General features: G+C 40.6%; 1 protein-coding gene across 1 annotated transcript in view; it reads right to left on the bottom strand.

The window, feature by feature from the left end:
* Nucleotides 1–22,736, bottom strand: part of LOC143974180 (PALM2-AKAP2 fusion protein-like) — a 75,788-nt gene that overhangs the window by 26,981 nt on the left and 26,071 nt on the right. The window contains 1 exon segment of the mRNA XM_077475313.1: nucleotides 1,048–3,391. Coding sequence (XP_077331439.1) covers nucleotides 1,048–3,391 — 2,344 coding nt within the window.

Genomic DNA, 22,736 nt, shown 5'->3' with positions numbered 1-22,736 from the left:
GGGGGGGGTCCTGTGTGTTGTGCAAGGAGGGGGGGGGGTCCTGTGTGTTGTGCAAGGAGGGGGGGGTCCTGTGTGTTGTGCAAGGAGGGGGGGGGTCCTGTGTGTTGTGCAAGGAGGGGAGGGGTCCTGTGTGTTGTGCAAGGAGGGGGGGGGGGTCCTGTGTGTTGTGCAAGAGGGGGGGGCTGTGTGTTGTGCAAGAGGGGGGGGGGCTGTGTATTACGGGGGCCTGTGTATTATTTGCAGGGAATATGCATAACTATCCATGCTTGGCTGATCCCCCTGGAAGCTGGAAATCCCTGAAGTAGACACTGATACTCCAGTGATCTCCATTTTCTTCTGCACCCTATGCTGAGCGGCTGCCCTGCTGCATTCCGAGCACAAGAGGTCAGCTGCTTGGCACGAGAGCTTTGCATTTTCTGAATGTATGTAAAATGATTGGACAAGGTGGAAAAGCGGGGAAGCACAACTTCACTCAAATGTGATGCAAAATCTTTTCAAAAAATTAAATTTATGAACATTTAAAAAAAGATAATAGTACGTTTTCCTTTAAAAGTAAAAGCAAACTTTTTTATTTTTTTTTTTATTTTTATTTTTTAGCTCCAAAAACTACTGAAGGAGGTTTTCTTTTTTCATCATTGTAGCTCAAATCGTTTTTTTCATTTTGGGAAGATGGACCCTTTATCCAGATTTTTTTTTTTAGTTGTCTCCAATGGGTAGATTACACCTGTCTATTTGTCCTGTTGACCATTATCACTGAAATATAAACTGATGGGAAATCTAAAACAATTTTACAGTTTCCTAAATAGGAATGGAGGGGAACATTTTTAATGGGGACACTTATTCTGGGCACTTTCTAATAGTGTAATTGAGCACACTTTGTAAAGATTTTCTTTCCCTTTCAGTTCCAATTTCACGATTGAAAGTAAAGGGAAATCTCCCAAATTGGACACAGACAACATACAATAAACTGAAAAGGGGTTTAACCCCTTCCTAAAATTGAATAACAGTTGTTTTTTTTCATTTGAGAATTTTAGAAGCATAACTTACCTGGTGCTGTTTTGTAGGAGGCTGTTCGTGTTGGCATCACAGGCAAATTCTTACTTAATGGACTTTGCAAGCTTTGCCTTTGTCTCTGCTTCTTCAACTCTTGCTCCCTCTCCTGTGCAGCTCTGATCTCCTCTTCAATCATTGATAGTGTTCGCTGCTTCCTTGATCTAAGTTTAAAAGGGCCAACTGTTACCTCTGAGTCTTGTGTTGCCAGAATGGAAGCAGTGCTTCTGAGTTCAGCAGCTTGGGAATATTTGCTAAAGTAGCTCTCTTGCTTAGTTTCTTCAATGGGATCTTCTTCAGTTACTGGAGGTATAGACAAAGGTTCGGGGATTTTGTATTGCCTAGTTGGAGGACCTTGCTCTGAAGCCTCCGATGTTACTGTTGTACCTCTTGTTTCTTGCACCGGTGAAGAAACCTGAGGTGGCTCAAATACGGTTTCATCTTGACCCTCTGGAGTATATGGCCTTGGATCATCTTTTACTATGTCCTTATGTTCATTGAAGTCCTCCCTCTCATGGTTGGGCACTGCTGGATGCTCTTGTATACTGTAGTCTCTTATCCCAGCTTTTTCAGCAAGAGCTTGTTGAATTACATTTTGTACCAACACACCAGCCTGATATTCTATCGGATCCTCAGAAACAATAGAGTCATGCAGCATAGAAGATGGTGAATAAAAGCCTTGATCACTAAATGATTTGGACACTCCCTCTGTGTAATCATTCTCATGTAAAGGTGTTTGTGGCTGTGAGAAGTCACCAAGTGAATGTTCATGTAGGGTATTAATAGTTTCATTTGACGCACCGCTGTCACTAATATTGTCCATACTGAAATCATTTGAAAGTGTCTCCATAACTGTGGTGTCCTGAGATTTTACAGATAAGTCATCTAAACCAGAGTCCAGCTCCTCAGGTATAGAAGACACAGTAACAGATTTAACAAAATGATCTGAAATATCAGTATCATCATCCTTCACAATGGTAGGTTTTGCTGAAGCACTGACAAATTCATGGTCTTCTGTCAAGGCCTTAGTAGAGTGTTCACTTGATGACTTTGGTAAAAGTGTCTGATGGGTCCTTTGCTGGTCTTCAGAAGAACAGAGAACTTTTTCTGCTTTGACTAGTGACACTTCATCAGGTTTGACTGTTTCACACTCATTAAATGGATTTGTTAGTGCGACAGATGACTGAGCTTTGTTATGGCTTACTTTATAGAAAGGTTTCACAGAAAAAAGGTTGGTAGCAACTGATCTCTTTGGTGGAGCTCTGAAGCTGGTCTGGCTTGTATTTTCCATGTTTAAAAACTGTTTTCTTGCCGCTGAGAAATCTATTTGTTCAGTAACAATGTCTTCTTTATTCACAGTAGGAGGTGTTTCTGAAGGTACAGGTGAAACAGAAGCACTTTTAATTGGTGGTGAAGGTATGGCCTGCTGTTTTTGTTTGCGCTCTTTATATTTCAGATGGGACTCCAGGTGGTCAGAATCTAGCTGCTCCTCTATTGTTTTTTCTTGAGGTGGATTCCACCACTTGGTTGCAATACCTGGGTTCTTTTTCACAGCTTGGCTTTTAATAAGCTCAATTCTCTCCTTTTCTAGTTCTACAACTTCCTCTGATGGTCTGACTTTTCTTACTCTTAGATGTTCCTTCTCATTGAAATCTTCAAAAAGTTTTGATGGCTTTTTTTCCTCATGGAATGCACGAAGTTCAAACTTTGCTTCTTTTTTAATTACTTTTGGAATATGCTCTCCATCTTTTGATGACCTCCGTGAACTATTTGAGGAATTTGGGCTGGCAGGGTATGTAAATACATCAGTGTGATCATCTTTCAACTCCTCTCTAGAATGTCCATTAATTTTAATTGGTTCCATGCTTTCTGTGGATTTATCAATTTCTACAACTGGGAGAGGTTTACGATCCACTGCTATAATATCCATTTCTGGAGTGCAACAGTCATTGCTAATGCTAACAAAAGGACCTGAGCCATCAACAGTTATAGTAGCAGCTGGTTCTGGAGAAGTCGATCCATTGAAGGGGTTGTCTGCCGCAGTGTCACAACAGTTTGCTTCTAACACCTCATCTAAGTATTTTATCTCTTTAGCAACATCGCTGTCTAGCGATTCATGTCTGTCCTTAAGTCCATTATGGCTTGCAGTAGTAGAGAGTAGGTTACTCTGATTGTCAGCTACAAGATCTGAACTGACTACAGTCACTCCTCTAAGCTCTGACACCTCAAAATCCATAGTTTCGTTGCTTGTCAAGACAATATCTATAGGTTTTGAATTGTTGGCACTAATTTGTTCCTTGTCCCTCTTCAATTTAATATCATCCTCTGGAATTGGTGGTCTCTAAAAAAATAAAAATAATATGTTATCAAATGAACTTCAGAGGACACATCATACATAGTTGTTGGTGGACTATGGTGAAAGATGTGTGCTACATTATGAACATTTTAATGTACTTAATGTATAAATGCCTTTTTTAAAAGACTAAAGTGGTCAACTTGGCTGAGCAAGGCATCCCTCAGCTGCCCAACAGCCATATGATTGCATTAGGTAAATTAGGCGAGACACCACCATCATAAACATGTTAATACAGCTCCTAACTGCTTTATATTGACTTTGACATTAAAAGCAGAATTAAAGTGTTACTAAACCCATGACCCTGCATTCACTATATCAGTACACAGAACATAGATTTTTTCCCCCATCAGCACTTAGAGCAGTCTTGCGACTTTTATCAGTGTCTGGGTAAAGCCTGCAAGAGGAGTTTTCATTCTAATCTGAATGTCCTATGAGGCTGCAGGACCCCTGACACTGTCTGGACAGTGCTGATAGAGTGCGTGTGATCAGCACAGGGCCAAAAAAAAAAAAAAACAAACACTCTAGCAATACACACCAAATGGGAGAATGTGCAGCTTGTCCCCATAATGCTCTATTCCATCAGGAAATGGACTGGAGTCAGTGGAAGAAGAGGGATCAGAGAAGGCAGGATCAAAACAGCCTTTATACACAATGCAGAGAAGTAACCCCTTAGGTTCCATGGTGAGAAAAGCAAGCATGTTTTACTGCATATGCAGACTGATTTTACTGTTTTGGGTTTAAAATGTTGCTAAACCCACAACAAAAAATGTAATATATTACAGCTTACCAATTATTTGATATGGTAGCTGCATTCATAGTCTTACTCCCCCCCCCCCCCCCCCCTTTTATTTTCACATGGAAATGTGCCCAATAACACGCCTCCTGTATTAGAATGCCCCCACCCTAAAATGAAGGTGAACCGGGGGCACTTTTTGGATATCAGCATTTTTAATATGGGGGGTGGGGGTGGCATGTTATTTGAACTAAACAGACTTCGACAGGCCATAGATTATTCGATTCGAGTGCAAAAATTACTTCAATCCTCCATCTAAACAGTCAATGAAAAATAAAACAAAAAGCCTAAAAACAAAATAATGCAGCTTCATCAAAGACATGGCAATCTAATATAATAAAGGTTTGCTTTTGGGGTTAATACTGCTTTATAAAAAGTAGTGTTAAAAACATAAGGCCATTTTACTTTCAGAGCAACTTTATCAGTACGATACTTGAGTCATGTATGCAATATGGGATGCGATGTTCAATGCCTATATTTTATCCTTTATTTTATCAGCAGCAGCTATGTATACAATTTTCTGTCACTGGACAAATCATTTAAGCAGAGGTTTATAGTTTCTGGGACATGTTCCCAATCTCTGCACCTGTGAAAGCAGAATTCATAAACTGCTCACTCATAAAACATTCTCTCCTTGATAAATATTACTTCTAGCCTTTGACAAGAAAAACATATGCAGGCTCCAGAAAATGTCTATTGTAACAGTTTGGGACTGATGAGTGTCATGTAAACATTGTTAGAGCAGGATGTTGGTAAATTCTTCACATGCTTTGCTTGTCCCTAGGCAGTAACATATGACCTACCATACGATTGTGGTATTGGAAGTCACTTCAAAAACCTTATTTTTGTTTTGTCTGGGAGCTCGTTCACACAAGACTAAAGACTAAGACTTTGCTTATAAATGGTTACAGCTTTTTAAGCCCTAAAAAGTAGAATTCCACACTAATGTTTTAAGTAGATGGGCTTTAGGAGAAATAAATGTGAAATATCAACACCTCTGACAATCGTAAAAAAAATTGTTAAACACTAGAACCTCCTTTTACTTCTCCCATTAAAGATCAGTCATTTTTAATACATATTGCACTGGTGGAACTTTCTCAGTGCGGAAGGATTCTAGTGCAAGTTGCTAAATGGCCAACCTAGTGACCATTTCCCCACATGTTTAACCATAAGAAATTACAGATTAGATCCATTATTTTTACAGCACCTAGCTGCTTGGTGTGCAGGAAAAAAAAAGTGAATTTTCCTGAGGGACAGTAAAGGACACAGCAGCCACACTTCGGTCCCCTGGCACAGAGGCCCAGTCACAGCTACAACTGTCAAGACCCATGATACTATGCTCCACATAGTACACCCCCCCCCCCCCTCAAGCAAGGGATGGAGGTCCTAAATCAGGCATCAGGATGGTGCCTAAGATACAATAAAAAGAACCACTGCTCCAGGTGTATAGAGATAAGGCTGGAGTACCAAGGAAAGAAAGAAGGAAAGAAGGAAAGAAGGAAAGAAGGAAAGAAGGAAAGAAGGAAAGAAGGAAAGAAGGAAAGAAGGAAAGAAGGAAAGAAGGAAAGAAGGAAAGAAGGAAAGAAGGAAAGAAGGAAAGAAGGAAAGAGCTGCACATCCAGAACTTCCAATTATCTTTTATTTTGTTTCACAAAGACAACACCAAAGACACCAAACTGTGGTCACATAGACACGTTTCACACATACATCATGTGCTTAATCATTAATAGGGTAATAATTAAGCACAAGAACGTGTCTATGTGACCACAGTTTGGTGTCTTTGGTGTTCTCGTTGTGAAACAAAATAAAAGGCAATTGGAAGTTCTGGATGTGCAGCCATTTTTCTTCTTCTGTTTCCCACAGAGGCGGGCCAGGTCTAGCACTCTGCAAGATACTCCAGCCTTAGCTCTATACACCTGGAGCAGCGGTTCTTCTTCTTGTATCTTAGGCACCATCCTATCTTGGGCTTGGGAACCAAAAGCTATTTACCAAATTCACACAGGGAGTTTCATTTCCAATTGGTTTTACTGTATGAAGCGGTGGACAAGTATTTGATGGGGCAACAAATCGTCCTCTACTCCAGCACCTTCCTATTTGCCCAGACCATCCATTATACAGAAACAGGCCAGTGCAAGAGTTGGGAGGGGATGAGACTATGGTGCTGTAGGAAAGTGTCGCTATTGTCAATTCTGTTAATGCCCCAAATCTTGGAGCATTCTAGTATGAAAAGTTACTTATGCTCGCTTCAAACTTTTTTTAGGAACTTTGTCCCACTGACTTTCAGTCAAGTGTCTTTATATTCGCTGTTTTGTAGCCCAAATCACATCCTCATAGAAGTTAATTTATAATAATAGGCATCATTTTCACATAAACATCCTATTATAATAATATAATAAGTAATTTTGAAGTTCTGGCTCTGTATTTAAAGTTTTATTACTACTTTTGTTATTTTCTATCCTACGCTATTGTGAAGGCTGTCAAGCCACAGACGAAGCTTTCCTATGCCCTGAATAGAAAGAAGATGGTATTAGCTGACATAGTGGATGATGAGTGATTCTTTAGTTGCGGTGTATGCAAACAGAAGATCTAATAACTTGTATTTACGAGAGATTCTTGACTACAGTGATACATTAAAAGAGAACTTTCTCTGATGTGTAGGGTAAAGTTATTTATGAAACGAATGGACTTATTTTTGGTAATGCTAAAATTAGTCGGGTTTAGTCTTCACGTTGTTTTATCCATTTAAAACAAACAATGTGCTGTTGAAAGAACTGAAAGTTTGTTGCATGTGAAAGTCTGTTTATTGTGGCGCTAGACAGACACACACACACACACACACACACACACACACACACACACACACACAGTATTACTAAAAGTATTGGGATGCCTGACTTTACACGCACATGAACTTTATTGGCATCCCAGCCTTCGTTCATAGGGTTGAATATTGAGCTAGCCCATTCTTTGCAGCTATAAAACGGCTTCAACTCTTCTGGGAAGGCTGTCCACGAGGTTTAGAAGTGTGTCTATGGGAATGTTTGACCATTCTTCCAGAAGCGCATTTGTGAGGTCAGGCACTGATGTGCATGAGAAGGCCTGGCTTACAGTCTCCCCTTTAATTAATTCCAAAGGTGTTTTATTTGGTTGAGGTCAGGACTATGTGCAGGCCCGGCCAAGTTCCTCCACCCTAAACTCGCTCAACCATGTCTTTATGAACCTTGCTTTGTACACTGGTCCAAATCATTTGTTGGATGGGGGATTATGCTGTGGGGTTGTTTTTCAGGGGTTGGGCTTGGCCCCTTAGTTTCAGTGAAGGGAACTCCTAAGGAGTCAACATACCAACACATTTTGGACAATTTCATGCTCCCAACTTTGTGAGAAAGTTTGGGGTCGACCCCTCCGGTTCCAACATGACTGTGCACCAGTGCGCAAAGCAAGGTAACTGCTGGTTGCATTTTTTTGCTCTATGTCACAGATTGTTAGCACTTTGCATGACGCTGACTCTTTTTCATCAAGAGCTGCAAAAAAAAAAAAAAAAAAAAAAAAAACGATCATCCATGTGTGAGATACAAGTAGCTTTCTGTTATCTCCTTATGGATTTGTTGGCAAGATGGCCAAGAAATGGGGTGAGTTACTTTCAAGCTTCTATGGCTTTTACAAATAAGGGCTGGTATTAAGAAAACATTCTCTCTTCAGTTATAAGCAATATTTTTACCTAACAAACCTTCAGTTTTGGATAGAACTGGAGAGGAGTCAGAACCAATGTCAGGTTTTTATCATTATCTGTGTCCTGATTAGTGAGATCACACAGGGAGAGAGATTTGTCCAATGAGGCAGAGACATCAACAAAAGCCTGAAGGTTTCTACCCATTCTACCGCTAATTAAAAAATATTCTGTTTTCTCTTGTATTGTAATGAACATAAAATATCTTATTGTGTTGACCCACCCTACACATTTTCATTACATATTGTAAATACTGCTTTATTTAAATTATAGTTGCATATGGTGAGGCCAGTTCTATATTTATAGAGTATTGACATGATGCCCAAATAAAGCAATATCCAGATGTTATCATACCACTGGGAAAAGAGAAAAAAAAAAAAAAAAAAAGCTTAAATAAAATCTAATCACAAGAACTCATTGAAGAACATGTGGCATACATGTTTTTTTATGCTAACCCAACTACCACAGAAGATACAGCTATTAAGCCATTCCATGGGCACAGACAAAAAAACAAAACACAAAAAACTGTAAAAAAAAAAAAAAAAAAAAAAAAAAAACAAGCCTATTTCTGCACCCAGGAGTCATAAGCGTTTCCTGTAAAAACCTACGACAGGGTGCAGCTGTACGAGTCACTGGTAACTGCACGTCTGAGCGTCTACATGCATATTAGGGACTGATGTGTGCCACCGAATGCAGACAGTTTTCATCCAGGGCCATTTATTCATCCCTGTAAGCTAGCAAATACTTTGAAGTGCAGTTACCAGCAAATTGCTGCAACCTGTCATTCATTTGTGCAGGTTGCTGCCCCTGGCTATATACATAGTCCTGTACTCCAGGATGCAGAAAGATATACTTCTATTGATAGTGTATGGCCCACTGCACCCATGTGAATGAGCCCTAAGAAGCAAGTAACAGAATAGTGGTATTCTCTGCCAGCGGTCAAAGAGTATAAAATCCTAGCAAAATGGTTAATTACTATATTCCAAGCAGACTGCAGCTTCTGACAGCTAATTTCCAATAGGACATTAGTAATAAACATACCATATCACTCAATGTTCCAGTGTAAAGTCATACATTTTATTAATACATAAGGCTAAAAAACACAGCCCTGCAGGAAAAGCTGACAGGTTTCATCTCAAAAACAGCCTTAGTCATCACACAAGGTGTGAGTATGTTTAGCTGTGAACAAATGGTCTTGGCCACCTAGGTATATTAACAAATTGGTACACCTGGAAATGTTGAAACCCAAGTACAGCCCGCATACAAGCCTTGACTAAAGCCTAGTGCACACTAATGGCGTTTTTTTTTTTCATTCAACCCAGCAGGGTTGAATGAAAAAACCTGCCAGCTCAGGAGGAGCTACTGTAGTACCTATCCAACATTAGTACAGCAATCTCCCCTGCTGCTCTTGTGTGTCCTGGCAGGGGAACGCCATTGGCCGAGAGTGCTGATCGGGAGCTGATCGGCAGACCTTTTTCCTGTCTTGCCCCTTCGAACAGCCAGCTTCTGTCAGACTGAGTGCAGTAAACACGGGGGCCGAATATCAGTCGGTTTCTATTGAACTGGCTGATGCTGCCCGACATTCTGTCTGTGTGTACTAGGCTTTAGATTTGGAGCTCTAGCATGTTCTTCCCCTCTGAATTCCACAAGCTAGTGGAGTGGCTTATGGCACCTCTCTACTGGCAACAAAAGGCCTAAGGTAAACGTTTTTTCTGAGAAAAATATGGAGCCTGCAAAGGCTGACCACCTTTTGAAAATTCTAGTTTCTCCGCTATATTTGAACACATTTGTCTCTAATACTTTTCACCGACTGAACAAGTACAGTACATGGATCAGGAAAGTGAATGCAAAGTCAGATGTCCTAATCTGCATTCTAGTTCTGAGTTAACGATATACTTTATAGAATTCAGAGGGGTCAACATGATAGCCAGTCAGCTAGCATTTATAGAATGAGAAGCCAGCATCAACAGCCTTCAGATTTCCCTCAAGATAGGTTTGCCCATCTCTCCAGGTCATATATCTACTGCTGGTGGAACGTAAGGGGTTAATGTGACTTCCTGAGTTTGTGGGACATCTGTGCATGTAATCAGCAGGGTGGGTCCTTGGTCAGTCACAGGACATTCATTAAAAAGTCTCTATTATTAGTAAGTGATATAAAGCTTATAAATTGCTCTCTGGGCAATAAAGTGTAGCTACAGAGAAAAGCTTGTTTCCCATAGCAAAGAATTTGGGGTTTGCCTTGATCTTCAAACTCACAACCCTTCAAAGTGCATGACAGAGTAAGTCCTGAACTTTGAAGGATTGCATTGTTTTGGATCAAGTAAATGCAGATAAATTCAGCTATATGTGTATTGCTGATTTCCATGTAAAGCATCCATATATTATAAATTCCTACATAATCTAGTTGTTAAAGGCCCATTAACATCTTTGGGCTGGGGAATACATACCAGTTTTTTAATGAGCTATGAAAGCCAGACTACGTGCAGAACAGGGACTCTAGACTGGTAGAAATTAAGGGAACAATTTACATCCTTTGGGAGTTGATATTTACACAGTTTTGGCGTCTATAGATTTTTTTTTCTGTTTAAAACAGAAAAGACTGGATGTCTAGATTAGAGGCTTTTGCAGAAATAAGAGTAGAGATAGATGGCATTGATTAGAAGTGCTTGGACATTATACTAATCAGTCACCACTATAGATACCTTTGCATAAGTGCAGTTTTGTTTTTTTACACCTACATACCCATTACAAAAAGCTACTAAAAAAATCCAAAGCGCTCACAATACTACCAATGGATAATAGATCATAACCATTTTGATTTTACTGTGCAGAGAAGTATCTGCGCCTCTAAAACTGAATACATACTTACCAACATTCCTTAAAATAAAAACTGTCAGGGCACATCCACAAAAGAAAAAATGTCAGTGTGATTCCAAAGCCTCCTGCCATGGTAAATTGTGTCCACCACCCTGGCGGTTAGATGTTCTGTGGGGCATGGAGGGCGTATGACCTTTTGCAAAAAACGGGGGAAAATATCCTGCAGAATGTCAGACACATGGCAATAAGCAAACATGGTCCTTATTACTGCCATATTGTCCTTTGGGAACCCATATAAACCACCCTTGTGTTTTTAGAGGTCTCTGGTGAACCTACAAAATTCCAGCAAGACTGGAAGTCTTACCAGGTCCATGAAGGAGTTTTAGAAGGTCTCAGTAAACATGCTATATGATAAAGGAGCCAATGTTATTGTCATCAAGCAGTACTGTTAGTGATTTCATTTTTTGTCTCTATTGGGAACATTATCCCTCACTTCCTGTCAGGACAGGAAGTGATGGGAAAGCTCTCCAATAGAGAAACCTATAAAAAGAAAAAAAAAAAAAATTTTTAGTAGCGCGAGGAAGGAGAAGACCATTTTTAACCCCATTTCTTGTATGGGCTTTACAGGGACAGGTAACAAGGGGTCACAGACCGAAATAAACATATGACAGTTCTTTTAACTCATTCCCCACTTCAAATCCAAAATTTCCATCAAAATGATTGTCTTGAGTTAAAGCGGAACTAAAACCATACATTTAACATAAAAAAAAAAAAAAAAAAAAAAAAAAAAAACTTACATTCCTGGCATGCCGGGAATGAAAACTGTCACATTTGCTTGTGATCTCAACCAAACTGTCAAACCATTACATGGCCGGTGTCATAACTGTTCACATGTGCAGCACTATGGCAGCTGCAGTTCAACGAAGGCTAAAGCCTCGTACACACGGTAGGATTGTTGACCAACCAAGCATCTGATTTTTGTCAAAGGGGCACGTGCCAGGATCTTGTCTTACATACTAACGGTACACAATTGTCGTGCAACAAACATGAATGCAGTGGCGTACTACAAGGAATTTCAACTCTTGAACGCCACCCTTTAGATCCCTTCTACTAATTTCGTGTTTGGTGAGCATTGATTCCGAGCATGTTTGTTTGTACTTTCTACTTGTGACGGATTTGTGTACTGAGCATACGAAAATCTGACGTCAAACTGTTGTCCACCGAAAATTTACTAGCCTGTCATCCATTTGTTGGCCGAAAGTTGAACAACAATTGTCAAAAGGAGCGTACTAACAGTAAGATTTTAGGACAACAGTCTGTCAATAGACAATCCCCTGCCAACAATCGTACCGTGTGTACAAGGCTTTAGATAGAAGCTTCCTTGGCTGAAAAGGATAGGCGCGTTTAGGGTTTAAATTGCCCATACACACATAACTTTCTAATTAACAGCTTCCTTCATCCCTGCTAAACAGCCTGATTTGACGAATTTCTCCTGCTAACTCCTCCTCCTTCTCCTGATATTATGACAGCTGTTACCCACTGTGACTTCATCTGATTGGATGCAGATACTATTCAGCCAACAATTTTCCACCAGGTTTCTCTGACAAGTGTCAATTGAACACTCAACGTTTGTCAAGCTGGGGTGGTGCCAATACAGGGGCCAACGACTCGAGTTTGTCGACTGAGCAGGAGTCGAGCTGTAGAAGGGAGCCTTTAGGCTTTAAGTGTCCATGGTCTTTACTTACTAATACTCACAAGATCAGGGTGTGATGTGCGGTAAACCATAGCAACCAGTCACAAATTATCACTGCTCTAGTATGTGGAAATCAATTATCTATGGTTGCATTGGGTATGCCCTCTATGCAAGCCCTTTAGATTAAGTTACTAAAACTGGAGAGTGCAAAATCTGCTGCAGTTCTGCATAGAAACCAATCGGCTTCCAGGTTTTTTTTTTTTTGTCAAAGCTTAACTGAACAAGCTGAAGTTAGAAACCGATTGGCTACTGTGCAATGCTGCACCAGATTTTGAACTCTCCAGTTTTAGCAAATCATCCTAATAAGGAAAAGGGGGGATTGTCCCAACCAGGGACAAATCCAAACTGAATCCTGATTTTTTATTTTTTTTAAACAAACCAATAGAACCGAATGATACCAGAGAACGATTACAATTTTTCACATTTCTCAGTTACTAGTATTTGAAGCAGTTTCTAAAGTTTAGTGTTGTGTCAGGTCTTCATTAAGTGGCCTCCAGAGATACTGGCCAGCTGCTGATCTCTATGAAATGATGTACGGAGCACTTGGGCTACTGACTGCTGCTTGTTCTGAGTAACTGGATATAACTGTACTACCCCACCGCACTCATTTTCACTTTCGTATGTAAAATCTGATCAGACTACTGCCGAGAAACAGAAACCGCGTATGGTCAGTACTAAACAGACAATTGTTTTTTCCAGCACATAGAAAACATACAGATGCTTTCCTTTGAAAGATATGAATGGGGGGGGGGGGGATCTACTAAAACTGGAACACTCAGAACCTGGTGTAACTGTGCATGGTAGCCAATCAGCTTCTAACTTCAGCTTGTTCAATTAAGCTTTGGCAATAAAACCTGGAAGCCGATTGGTTTCTATATAAAGTTGCACCAGACATTGTACTCCAGCTTTAGTAAATAACCCGCTTTGTCTTGGTTGAAGTTGGCTCTGCAAGGAAACAATTCGCAAGCCAATAAAATAACCAAAAACGGCAAGTCAAAACACTACATCAGCTTAGGAGGCTCTCACGCTAGTATTGTTACCAATTAGACAGAACATTTAGAGAAAGACCTCCAAATACTGTGTGTAATATAGAAAAGCCTGCTTAGATTCACAATGAGTGGTCTCTAAAAAGGTAATAGACAAAGACCCCCATCCTTGATTGCTCTTCACATGCTGAGTACAGGCGATGAGCCTATAAAACAAGTTTACGACAGCCTTTCTAACAGGATGCAAGTTGTCAGAAAAAAGGGAAAGCAGTGCTAATGACACAGAAGTAAAACTTACCCCCTCTCGGATTGTCCTGAATCCAGTATCAGAGCTGTCCCAATCCTTCCTCCTCTCTATCCAACTCAAAATTCCATCCCTGCTTTCTTGCAAGGAATGATGTCACAGGAATGGGGGCTGGGATTTACACAGAGGGCAGCTCTGACTTCAAGTCAGTTTGTACAATGAGACCCTTCTAACACTAGTCAAAAAAAAAAAAAAGAAGTGTGTGTGAGGGCGGGGAAGGGAAAGGAAATCCAGGCCTCTTCTTTACATACACAGGCTTGTTGTCCTAGGCTTGTGACAGCGTCTGCCTGCCTTAGACCTTACTTCTTCATTAGTCAGTAAACGGGGATTTCTGGACAGCTTGGACAGATGTTGGAGTGTCAGTCAGGACAGCCTGAAATATACATCATGGAGGAAAAGGGGGTGGAGGGGAGGAAGCACAGCAAATATTTCTATTGTGACTAAGTAGCTAGGAAGGATATATGCTTGGCTGCTTTCTTGCGGCTATTGTATAAAACAGGTGATCATTTGAGAAAAAAAAGAAAAGAAAAAGAAAAAAAAAAGTTTTATCAATATATTACAAAGATTACATGTACCTAACTGGGTTTCTAATTTTGATGGAGTTATTCTATCCCTGATAGAAAAGTGCAATTTATTGACAATCTAATGATGATTAATTGTAGTCAGGGCTCTTTCACACGGGCGATCCACCCGACGGAATCCGCTTTGCTCAGCGCACAGGGTGGGGGGGGGTAATCGATCAGTTGATCCCCGCTGAGAAGACAGACGACAGGTCTGTCTCCTCATCACTGTGTAGAGACAGACCTGTCAGAGCCCCGCTCTCCTCTATAGGGAGATTGGATGAAAAACGGGCCACCTGTCAGTTTTCATAAAATACGATCGAGGGATGGAAAAATAGGGTCACCTTCCATCTGCGTTTCACAAACCAGATTGGATCGGATAGCAGCGGGCATCAGCGGACTAGTCACCGCTGACATCCTCCACTCCATAGGAGTGAATAGAGCGTCCGAACAGGTCCACCAGAAAAACTGACTGATCGGAAAGCCTGTGTGAAAGGGGCCTTCCTTATATAGTACCGCCAATTTATGCGGTGCTTTTACTAGGGATGCACCGATACCAGTTTTTCTTGAGCGAGTACGAGTACCAACACTTTTCCTCAGGTACTCGCCGATACCAATCACAGATCCCTATTTTTTTTTCCATGTGGTGTGGTGCGTTTTGAGTGCATACAAAATGGACTCAAATCACACTACAAAGAATCGCATGTGATTGAACAGGCATGCTGTGCAATTTCGGTCCGAATCACATGCATCTTCCCATACCTCTCCTGTGCGAAACCAGGCTGAAGTCACTATGACAAGCCATAGTTCACACAGGAGTGGTGCGGAAAAGCACGCGTGGTCTGGACAGGAATTGCACCGCTTTCCTGTTTAAATCACATGCGATTCAAGGCCATTTTGTAGGAGCACAAATCTCACAGCACAACACAAAAAAGGTATCAGTTCTAGGTATCGGAGCATTTGCACAAGTATAGGTACTCATGCAAATGCTTAGTTTCCGGCACCAATACCGGTATCAGCGTAACACTCATTCATACACACACACGGCTGCGAGTGCTGACAGCTTTAAGACCGTCCAACAGAAGCTGGTTGTGAGACAGACTTCTGTACACACTCTCCAAAAGTCAGCCGGTTACTGCTGAACAAGCTGATGTTTGGATTAGGTGTACCCAACTTAACTCATTCATACATACACATACTAGGGACAATTTAGACAGGAGTCAATTCACCTACCAGCATATCCAGCATGAAGTTTGGGAGGAAACCGGAGTACCTGGGGGGAGACCAATGCAGGCACAGGGAGAACAGGCAAACTCCAGGCAGGTACTGCAATGCTTTGTATTTGAACCGACGACCCTAGAACAGCTGACAGACGTGCTAACCACTTTGCCACTGTACTTCTAAGATATACTCAAGCATTCTGTAAATGCTTGAACTCATGAATTCGATTTTTAGCAACATTTTTAAAATCCCTGAATTTGATATTTAAAAGCAATTACTGCTTTAGACAACTGCCCACATGGATTCAGTGGCCAAGCTGCCCATACACACATTGAATTTCAGCTAATTCCTCCTGAATCAGCCAAACGTTGTTCCATCACGACCTATCTCAACAAAATTACATTTTTTAATTTGCTTTTCTTGAAGGAGCTGGGCAGAAATTTCTCAGCAGAACAGCACCTGTACCCAATCAGATGCAATCACAGTTAATGTGGAAGATTCTTCCGACTGTATTGTTTATGGTGGATGGCGGAATCGGTTAGATTACAAATGTATGAGTGTATGGGCAGGTTAACGCTGGACAGAGTTCCTACAGCTGTGGGTGCTGTCTGTCAGAATACAATGGGCAGCACTGCAGATTCTTCGCTGTATAGCATGGATATGGGAAGTTATTTCTCTCATTTAGTCCATGGAGTTAAACAAGAGAAATGTGCCTAGTTCAGCTGGATCAGTGCGTGGCAGTCCCTGCTCAACAGAAGTTAATTGTTTGAGCGACTGTCAAAAAGACATATTGAAAAATGTATCGATCAGGTGCAGTCTCTGACTGGTGTATTCTGACAGCTGCAGGTCCTGCTGTCAGAATACAATGTCCTGGTGGGGAGGATTTCTCCATTCCCCTGGTTTGCTTGCATGGAGATATCTGTTCTTTGCTTTTAAGTTCAGCCCACTGACTGAATCAAAAAAAAAAAAAAATGTAAGGACTCTTTCACACAGGAATTCTGATATTACTGCCTGACAGGGGTGTATACATTCGTCAGCCACGACTCTTTGCTTTGTAGCTCTGACAAAAATAACTCTGGCTACAGAGTTTGAGAGGTGGCACCGCCTGTCAAACTTGCCCTGAGATCAATGGTGCTGCATTCACAACCGCGAGCCAAAGCTTGGCTCACATTTGCGGCAGTATCCCACAATGTAAAATTGCTGCTCAGGAAAGTACAAAAAACAAAAAAACACCTTTGTCAGAAAGGGTGGCAATAGCCCCTCCTGAATGCTTGCCAGCCACCATAGATTACTTTTTCTGGGAGCAGGAAACCAGTATGAAAGAGCCCATACAGTATATTGCCATTTTTTCGCACATAGCTCCCAACTGTCCTGTCGTTCTTTGGAACAAAATCCTTTTGTCCCCATTTCTTCCTTAATTCTTCCTCTTTTTAGTCTGATATATAGACCTTAAAAAAATAAATAAAATAGTAGTTAACTATAAAAGGTTCCATCCAACATTTAAATGATCGGATTTGCTATTTTGGAAAAGTCATTATATAGGAAAACTCATAGTAAAATGGTACTGGTCTTTTTTTTTTTCACGAAGTGGCAGGGGTGTAACGTTCATGCTTTATGCTAGAACGTGTCTCTTTACCATCTTAGAAAGTTGGAAGGTATGACTTAGGTTCCCTTCAGCAAAGTGCAAAGAAATTATTTAAATATGTTCTCAAGTTGGTCAATATGCTCTAAAAGATGGATTCCACTGGAAACAAAAATATTAAAAGCCAGCAGCTATAAATACTACAGCTGCTGACTTAATAAATGGACACTCACCTGTCCCAGGGTCCAGCGATGTCGGCAGCTGAGGCCAATCGAACGGCTCTCGGCTGCTGCCGCCATTCTCGGTGAGGGAATCAGGAAGTGTAGCGTTGCGGCTTCACTTCCCGGTTCCCTACTGCGCATGCGCGAGTCGTGCAGCGCAATAGGAATGGTCCGCGCTGTCTTTGGGACCCATGTGTGTCCCAGCAGACAGTGCGGCGGGACAGGAAACAGCATAGACTCCCGTGGGAATCTATGCCCGGAAGTGGGTGCAAATACCTGTCTTAAACAGGTATCTGTTTAAGACATCTTTTTCTAGATGTACTGACAAAACACACAATGTCAACACTAATCAGCAATGTGTGTATGTACAAATTTTTATTTTTATATATATATATATATATATATATATATATATATATATATATATATATATATATATATATATATATATATATATATATATATATATATATATATATATATATATATATACGAACAAATTGCTAAAGTTTTTAAAGAAGGGATGTTAAACATATCTTGCAATATTGAGTCTGTAGGTGCTAAAGTTGTGCATTTCTTTCTTCTTAAAGTGGAAGTAAACCCATCAAATTAAACAGTTAAAAAAAAAGGCATGTCGGGAATGCTAACTGCACATTGGCTGTGCTCTCAGCCAATCTATCAAACCATCCAATGGCTTGTGTCATAACGAATCACATGTGCAACACCATAGCAGTTGAAGATTAAACAGAGGCAAAGATGGCAGCTTCCTTCCTTCCTTTCTGAAAATGATAGGGGAGTTTACTTCCACTTTAACTGATCCCATGGCTACAGATAATCAGTATGCAGCATACCGTGTCTGTAAGTGGCTCTGTAGGACCAAGGACCATAGGTCTCATGTCACCCATACAGCAGACTAAAGAATACACAATATTATAAGCTTTAGATACGCTGAAGCACTTCAGGCCATACACCGTATTTAGCAGTAGAAAGGCCTCTATTGCGTGGGTGGACCAATCAGTTTATTAGGGGAACCCGATTGGACTTCCATCCATTTATAAGGGTTCATCCAGTTCCAAAACAAGTTTTCTGACCTAAACATGATAAATTGGAAGTAAGCGGATGTTATTGGAAGTCCATTTGCACCCAGCTGCCCATAGATCTAATACAGGTCTGAAAAGCTCTGGTATTTACGTATAGAAAAAAAAAAAAAAAAAAAAACACAACACACAATAAAACACGGATGTCACAAAGCGATATCTATAGCATTCTGCTCTGATTCAGCAGGGGATCTGTTCATGGATCTAAACGGACCTTTAATGGCCCATGTGAAAGAGGCCTTAAGAAAACTCTGCTCCTTCTGTATTTTCTTTTCTAGTTGTGTGAGTATTGCTCACACTTTATCTCTCTGAGAAAAACTCCAACCAAGCCAGACAATGTAGCCTTTCCCAAGCAAACACACCTTTGTTTATTTGGAGGCTGGCATTCCAGAACACAATATGATATATCAGGACTGCCTAATGTTTATTTACTTAAAGGCAGTCCAGCACATCTAGTCAATTTTAGCTATTAACATTTACAAACAATATCCCCATTGGATAGTTTTATTGTAATGTTAGAAGTATTTCCTTCTGCTTTTGTGTGTTAAACATCCTGATAAAGCAATGCCAGGATCACTCAAGCCAGCAGAGAGAAAACTGCTGGTATTTGGAGACAGACGTGTTTTATTAGTATTCTGCATGAAAGACACTTTGAAATAGGTTAAGGATTGGATACGAGGTATGTGTACAGTACATGTGCCTCTAAATTAATACAGTGTTTGTGGGGGTTACCGGCCAAAGTCAAAAGGCGTGTAAATCTTGCTTTTGACAACATCTAAGAAGTGTCTTTTAAAATATTAGGTATTTTAAGCATTTCCAGCAGCTGACTTAAAAGAGAAGCTCAGGATTTGACAAAAAATAAAAAATAAAATAAAAAAACACAACAGTAACAACATTACTCACCTAGGTGGATGCAGCATTGGCTATGTAGTGAGAGCCGAGCAATCAAGCCGCACTGATTGCTCACTTCTCCCCACCGCTCTGAGCGGAGAGACGGGACTGTCAGTCAGCAGCTCCCTACTCTCCCCTCCAGCGCTCACTGGAGTGCTGGGCTGTGAAAGATGATAGAGGGGCTGGCTCAGGCTCTTGGTGGATCACTGAGAGGCTGAGCCAGGTGCCGATCCAAGCTTCTGGGTGGATACTGACCATATGGTCTTTCTTCCAGCCTGCTGTCAGCTGAAAATGGATTACAGGAGTGCAGAATGAACTGCACTCCTGTGATCCATTTTTTAAAGTGCTGTGCAAACTGAGCATAAACACTGAATATGCAGATTCTTTACATTCTAAGCCTTGCCTTTGTCCCAATTTAAGCTAGTTCCATGACCACTTCCCCAGGTATCCCCTTTCAGGGCAGCTCTTTTTCTTGCAGCATCCTATGGAGCCACCCTTGCACGCAGGGACTACAGTTGTGTCTCCTCCCTCCTGCTCTCCCTCCCTTTTCTAACAGACTGACTCCAAACTGCATTGTCTACTTTTAAGGCCTCTTGCATACTGCAGTTTGAAAAAGCTCAGCACAGCATTTTTTTTTTATTGATCTAGAATGTAGCCCATTGTTTACAATGGGCCTGTACTCACAGGCGCGTAAACAAGTGCTGTGCACTCTTGGGTAAAAAAATAATAATAATAATGGAAAGTTTATGTTCCTGTGAGTATTTTGCGCAAGTACATACATGAGCATAATTAACCACTTCCCGCCCAATGACATCGACTGAGTGGGGATATCTGAATGATGCCTGCAGCTACAGGCATAATTTCGATATCTTCCTTTGGAGCTGGAGATTCCCTGCACTGTAAGAACAATCATAGCGGTTGTTCAGCCGCTTGATTGTTCTTACAGGCAGTGGGAGGGGGACGTCCACCCCCCTTCCTCTTGTGCTTTTCCCGGCTTGCCCGTATGATCAGCGAGAAGGAGAAGGAATTGGTTAATTCCGGAAGTTTACCATAGAGGAAGAAGATGAAGAAGAATTTTTAAGTACCAAAGTTTTGCGCCATTCCACAAGTGTAAACGCATGATGCGTTAGGCATCCATTTACTCAGAGCAACAACATCTTTCACATTATGCAAAAAAATTGGGCTAACTTGACTTTTTTTTTTTTTTTAAATGCACTAAAATGTTTTTCTTCCCCCAAAAAAACATGTTTGAAAAATGACCGCACAAATACAGTGCGAGATAAAAAGTTGCCACAACCACCATTTTATTCCCTAGGGTCCCTGCTAAATAAATAAATATAAATTATATATATATATATATATATATATATATATATATATATATATATGTAAAAATCATATTTTTTGCTAGAAAATGTACGCAGAACCCCTAAACATATACATACACATATACATACATATATATATATATATATATATATATATATATATATATATATATATATATATATATATATATATATAATGTTTAGGGGTTCTGCGTACATTTTCTAGCAAAAAAAATATGATTTTTACATGTAGGAGCAAAGGGTCAGCATTGGCCTGGGTAGTGTGTTTTCCCTAGGAGTTAATTGCGTGCATATATGCACATAAATAAGCAAGAATACCCACAAACCCAATTCCTAAATTACGTAAAAAAAAAAAAAAGCAGATGCTCCAGATGGGTGCTTGGGTGTGCTGAAGCACCCCAAAATTCACAAGCTGCTTCTTGCACACTTTTTTTGTTTTTGTTTTTTTAATAGCATTTTACCTGCAAGTTCCTTTATTGATGCCAGAAGTTTGGGGACTCTTCACTGCGGAGAGATACAGCAGCTCTGGCTGCAAAAGCCACTGATAGATATTTAGTTAGTCCCAGCAGGGACTAGAGATATTTAGTTAGTCCCTTCCCCAGCCCGCCTTATTTGACTTGTAAGCTGTACAGGAAGAGGTGCTGGCAGCTGGATGAGGCTGGAGAGAAGAGAGAACACAGCCTGGGGGAGAAGCTTAAACAGGCAGAGAGATAACCAAGCACCTGCAATGAGCCATGCGAGTTTGAGTTTTCTCCCTACAAATGGTCCTAAAGAGGGGCACAAGCATTTTCTGTCAGCATGCCGACAGCAGGCTTTAACAGTGTGGGGATACAGAAGGTTGAAAGAACAGCATCAGAGGACAAAGTTCATCTCAATCTATTCATGCTCCATTGTGACAACAGCAAGGCTTTTGGTTAAGATCCTCAGTGTGTTCTTTCTATAGTATTTCACTACCTAATATCTCATACAAATAACTTGCAAACCAAAGTCATTTGCCAGCCATTACCTTTTGAAACAAATTCCTTCAAATATCTCAATATATCTATATGCAATGGCTTCATATACTTGAAAAACAACATCATGTTCATGTGAATGTAAAGTGCCTGTGCTATAATGATGTGCAAATCCAGTCCCACTAGGGGCTTTTATTTTTTTTATATTTTTTTTTGCATACTGTTATTAGTCCTAGTATCTCTTTATCTGAGACACAGAGGTGCGCCTGCATTCTGCACAGGGGACAAAATATACAAGTAGGCACTTGGTATCCACTTTTAGTGTAGCAAGAGGAAGAGATGGAGCCTAGAGATGAAGGGGTATGGTTTACAGATTACAGAGGAAGTCATAAACAGGAAGGGTGTGGCCTTGACAGAATGGGGTGGGTCATATTTAAATTAGAGGGTGCACGAGCTTAGTCAGGCCTAGGGCAGCACAAAACCTACATACATCACTGGAAATACATCACACTATTCTTTTTTTTAAAATGTATTAAATTCAAATTAATTTTTTATTTAAATTTAAATGTATTTATTGTATACGCAGACTAGCAACTTTTAGGTGAACTCCAGTGCAAAAAAAAAAAAAAAAAAAAAGACTGAACCTTGCAGTGGGCCCCTCTTCACTAGGGCGATATAATAACTAGTCCTCGCTCCTATTCGTGCATCAGGGCCTCTTCTCTCATCCCACACAACGCAAGGCCAGCAGTCCTGTATTGTATGAGAGGATGCCGAGGGTCCACATTCTAGAGAGTCTGCCAGCAGAGCAAGGAAAAGATAAGTAGATCTCCCTATGGATGATCCCCTAGGCAAAACAAGCCATTAAAGTGGAAGAAAGGCCTAACTCTTAACCAGTCTTTAAAAAAAAAAAAAAAAAAAACATTCCCCTGCTTATGGAGACCATAATGGGGCAATCAGCACTGTTGCACCCTCTCCAATAGGCACCCTCTTGAAAACTGGAAGTTTAGTACAACAGGGACTCTGATGTTTTGTAACCTATACACATGAATATTTGAATGTACCGCTGTTATATTGAT

The sequence above is a fragment of the Lithobates pipiens genome, unplaced genomic scaffold, assembly GCF_037356315.1.
Source record: "Lithobates pipiens isolate NorthernLeopardFrog02 unplaced genomic scaffold, aLitPip1_a1.2 Scaffold_13, whole genome shotgun sequence".
Classification (NCBI taxonomy): Eukaryota; Metazoa; Chordata; class Amphibia; order Anura; family Ranidae; genus Lithobates; species Lithobates pipiens.
This window is presented reverse-complemented; position numbering and strand designations above follow the sequence as displayed.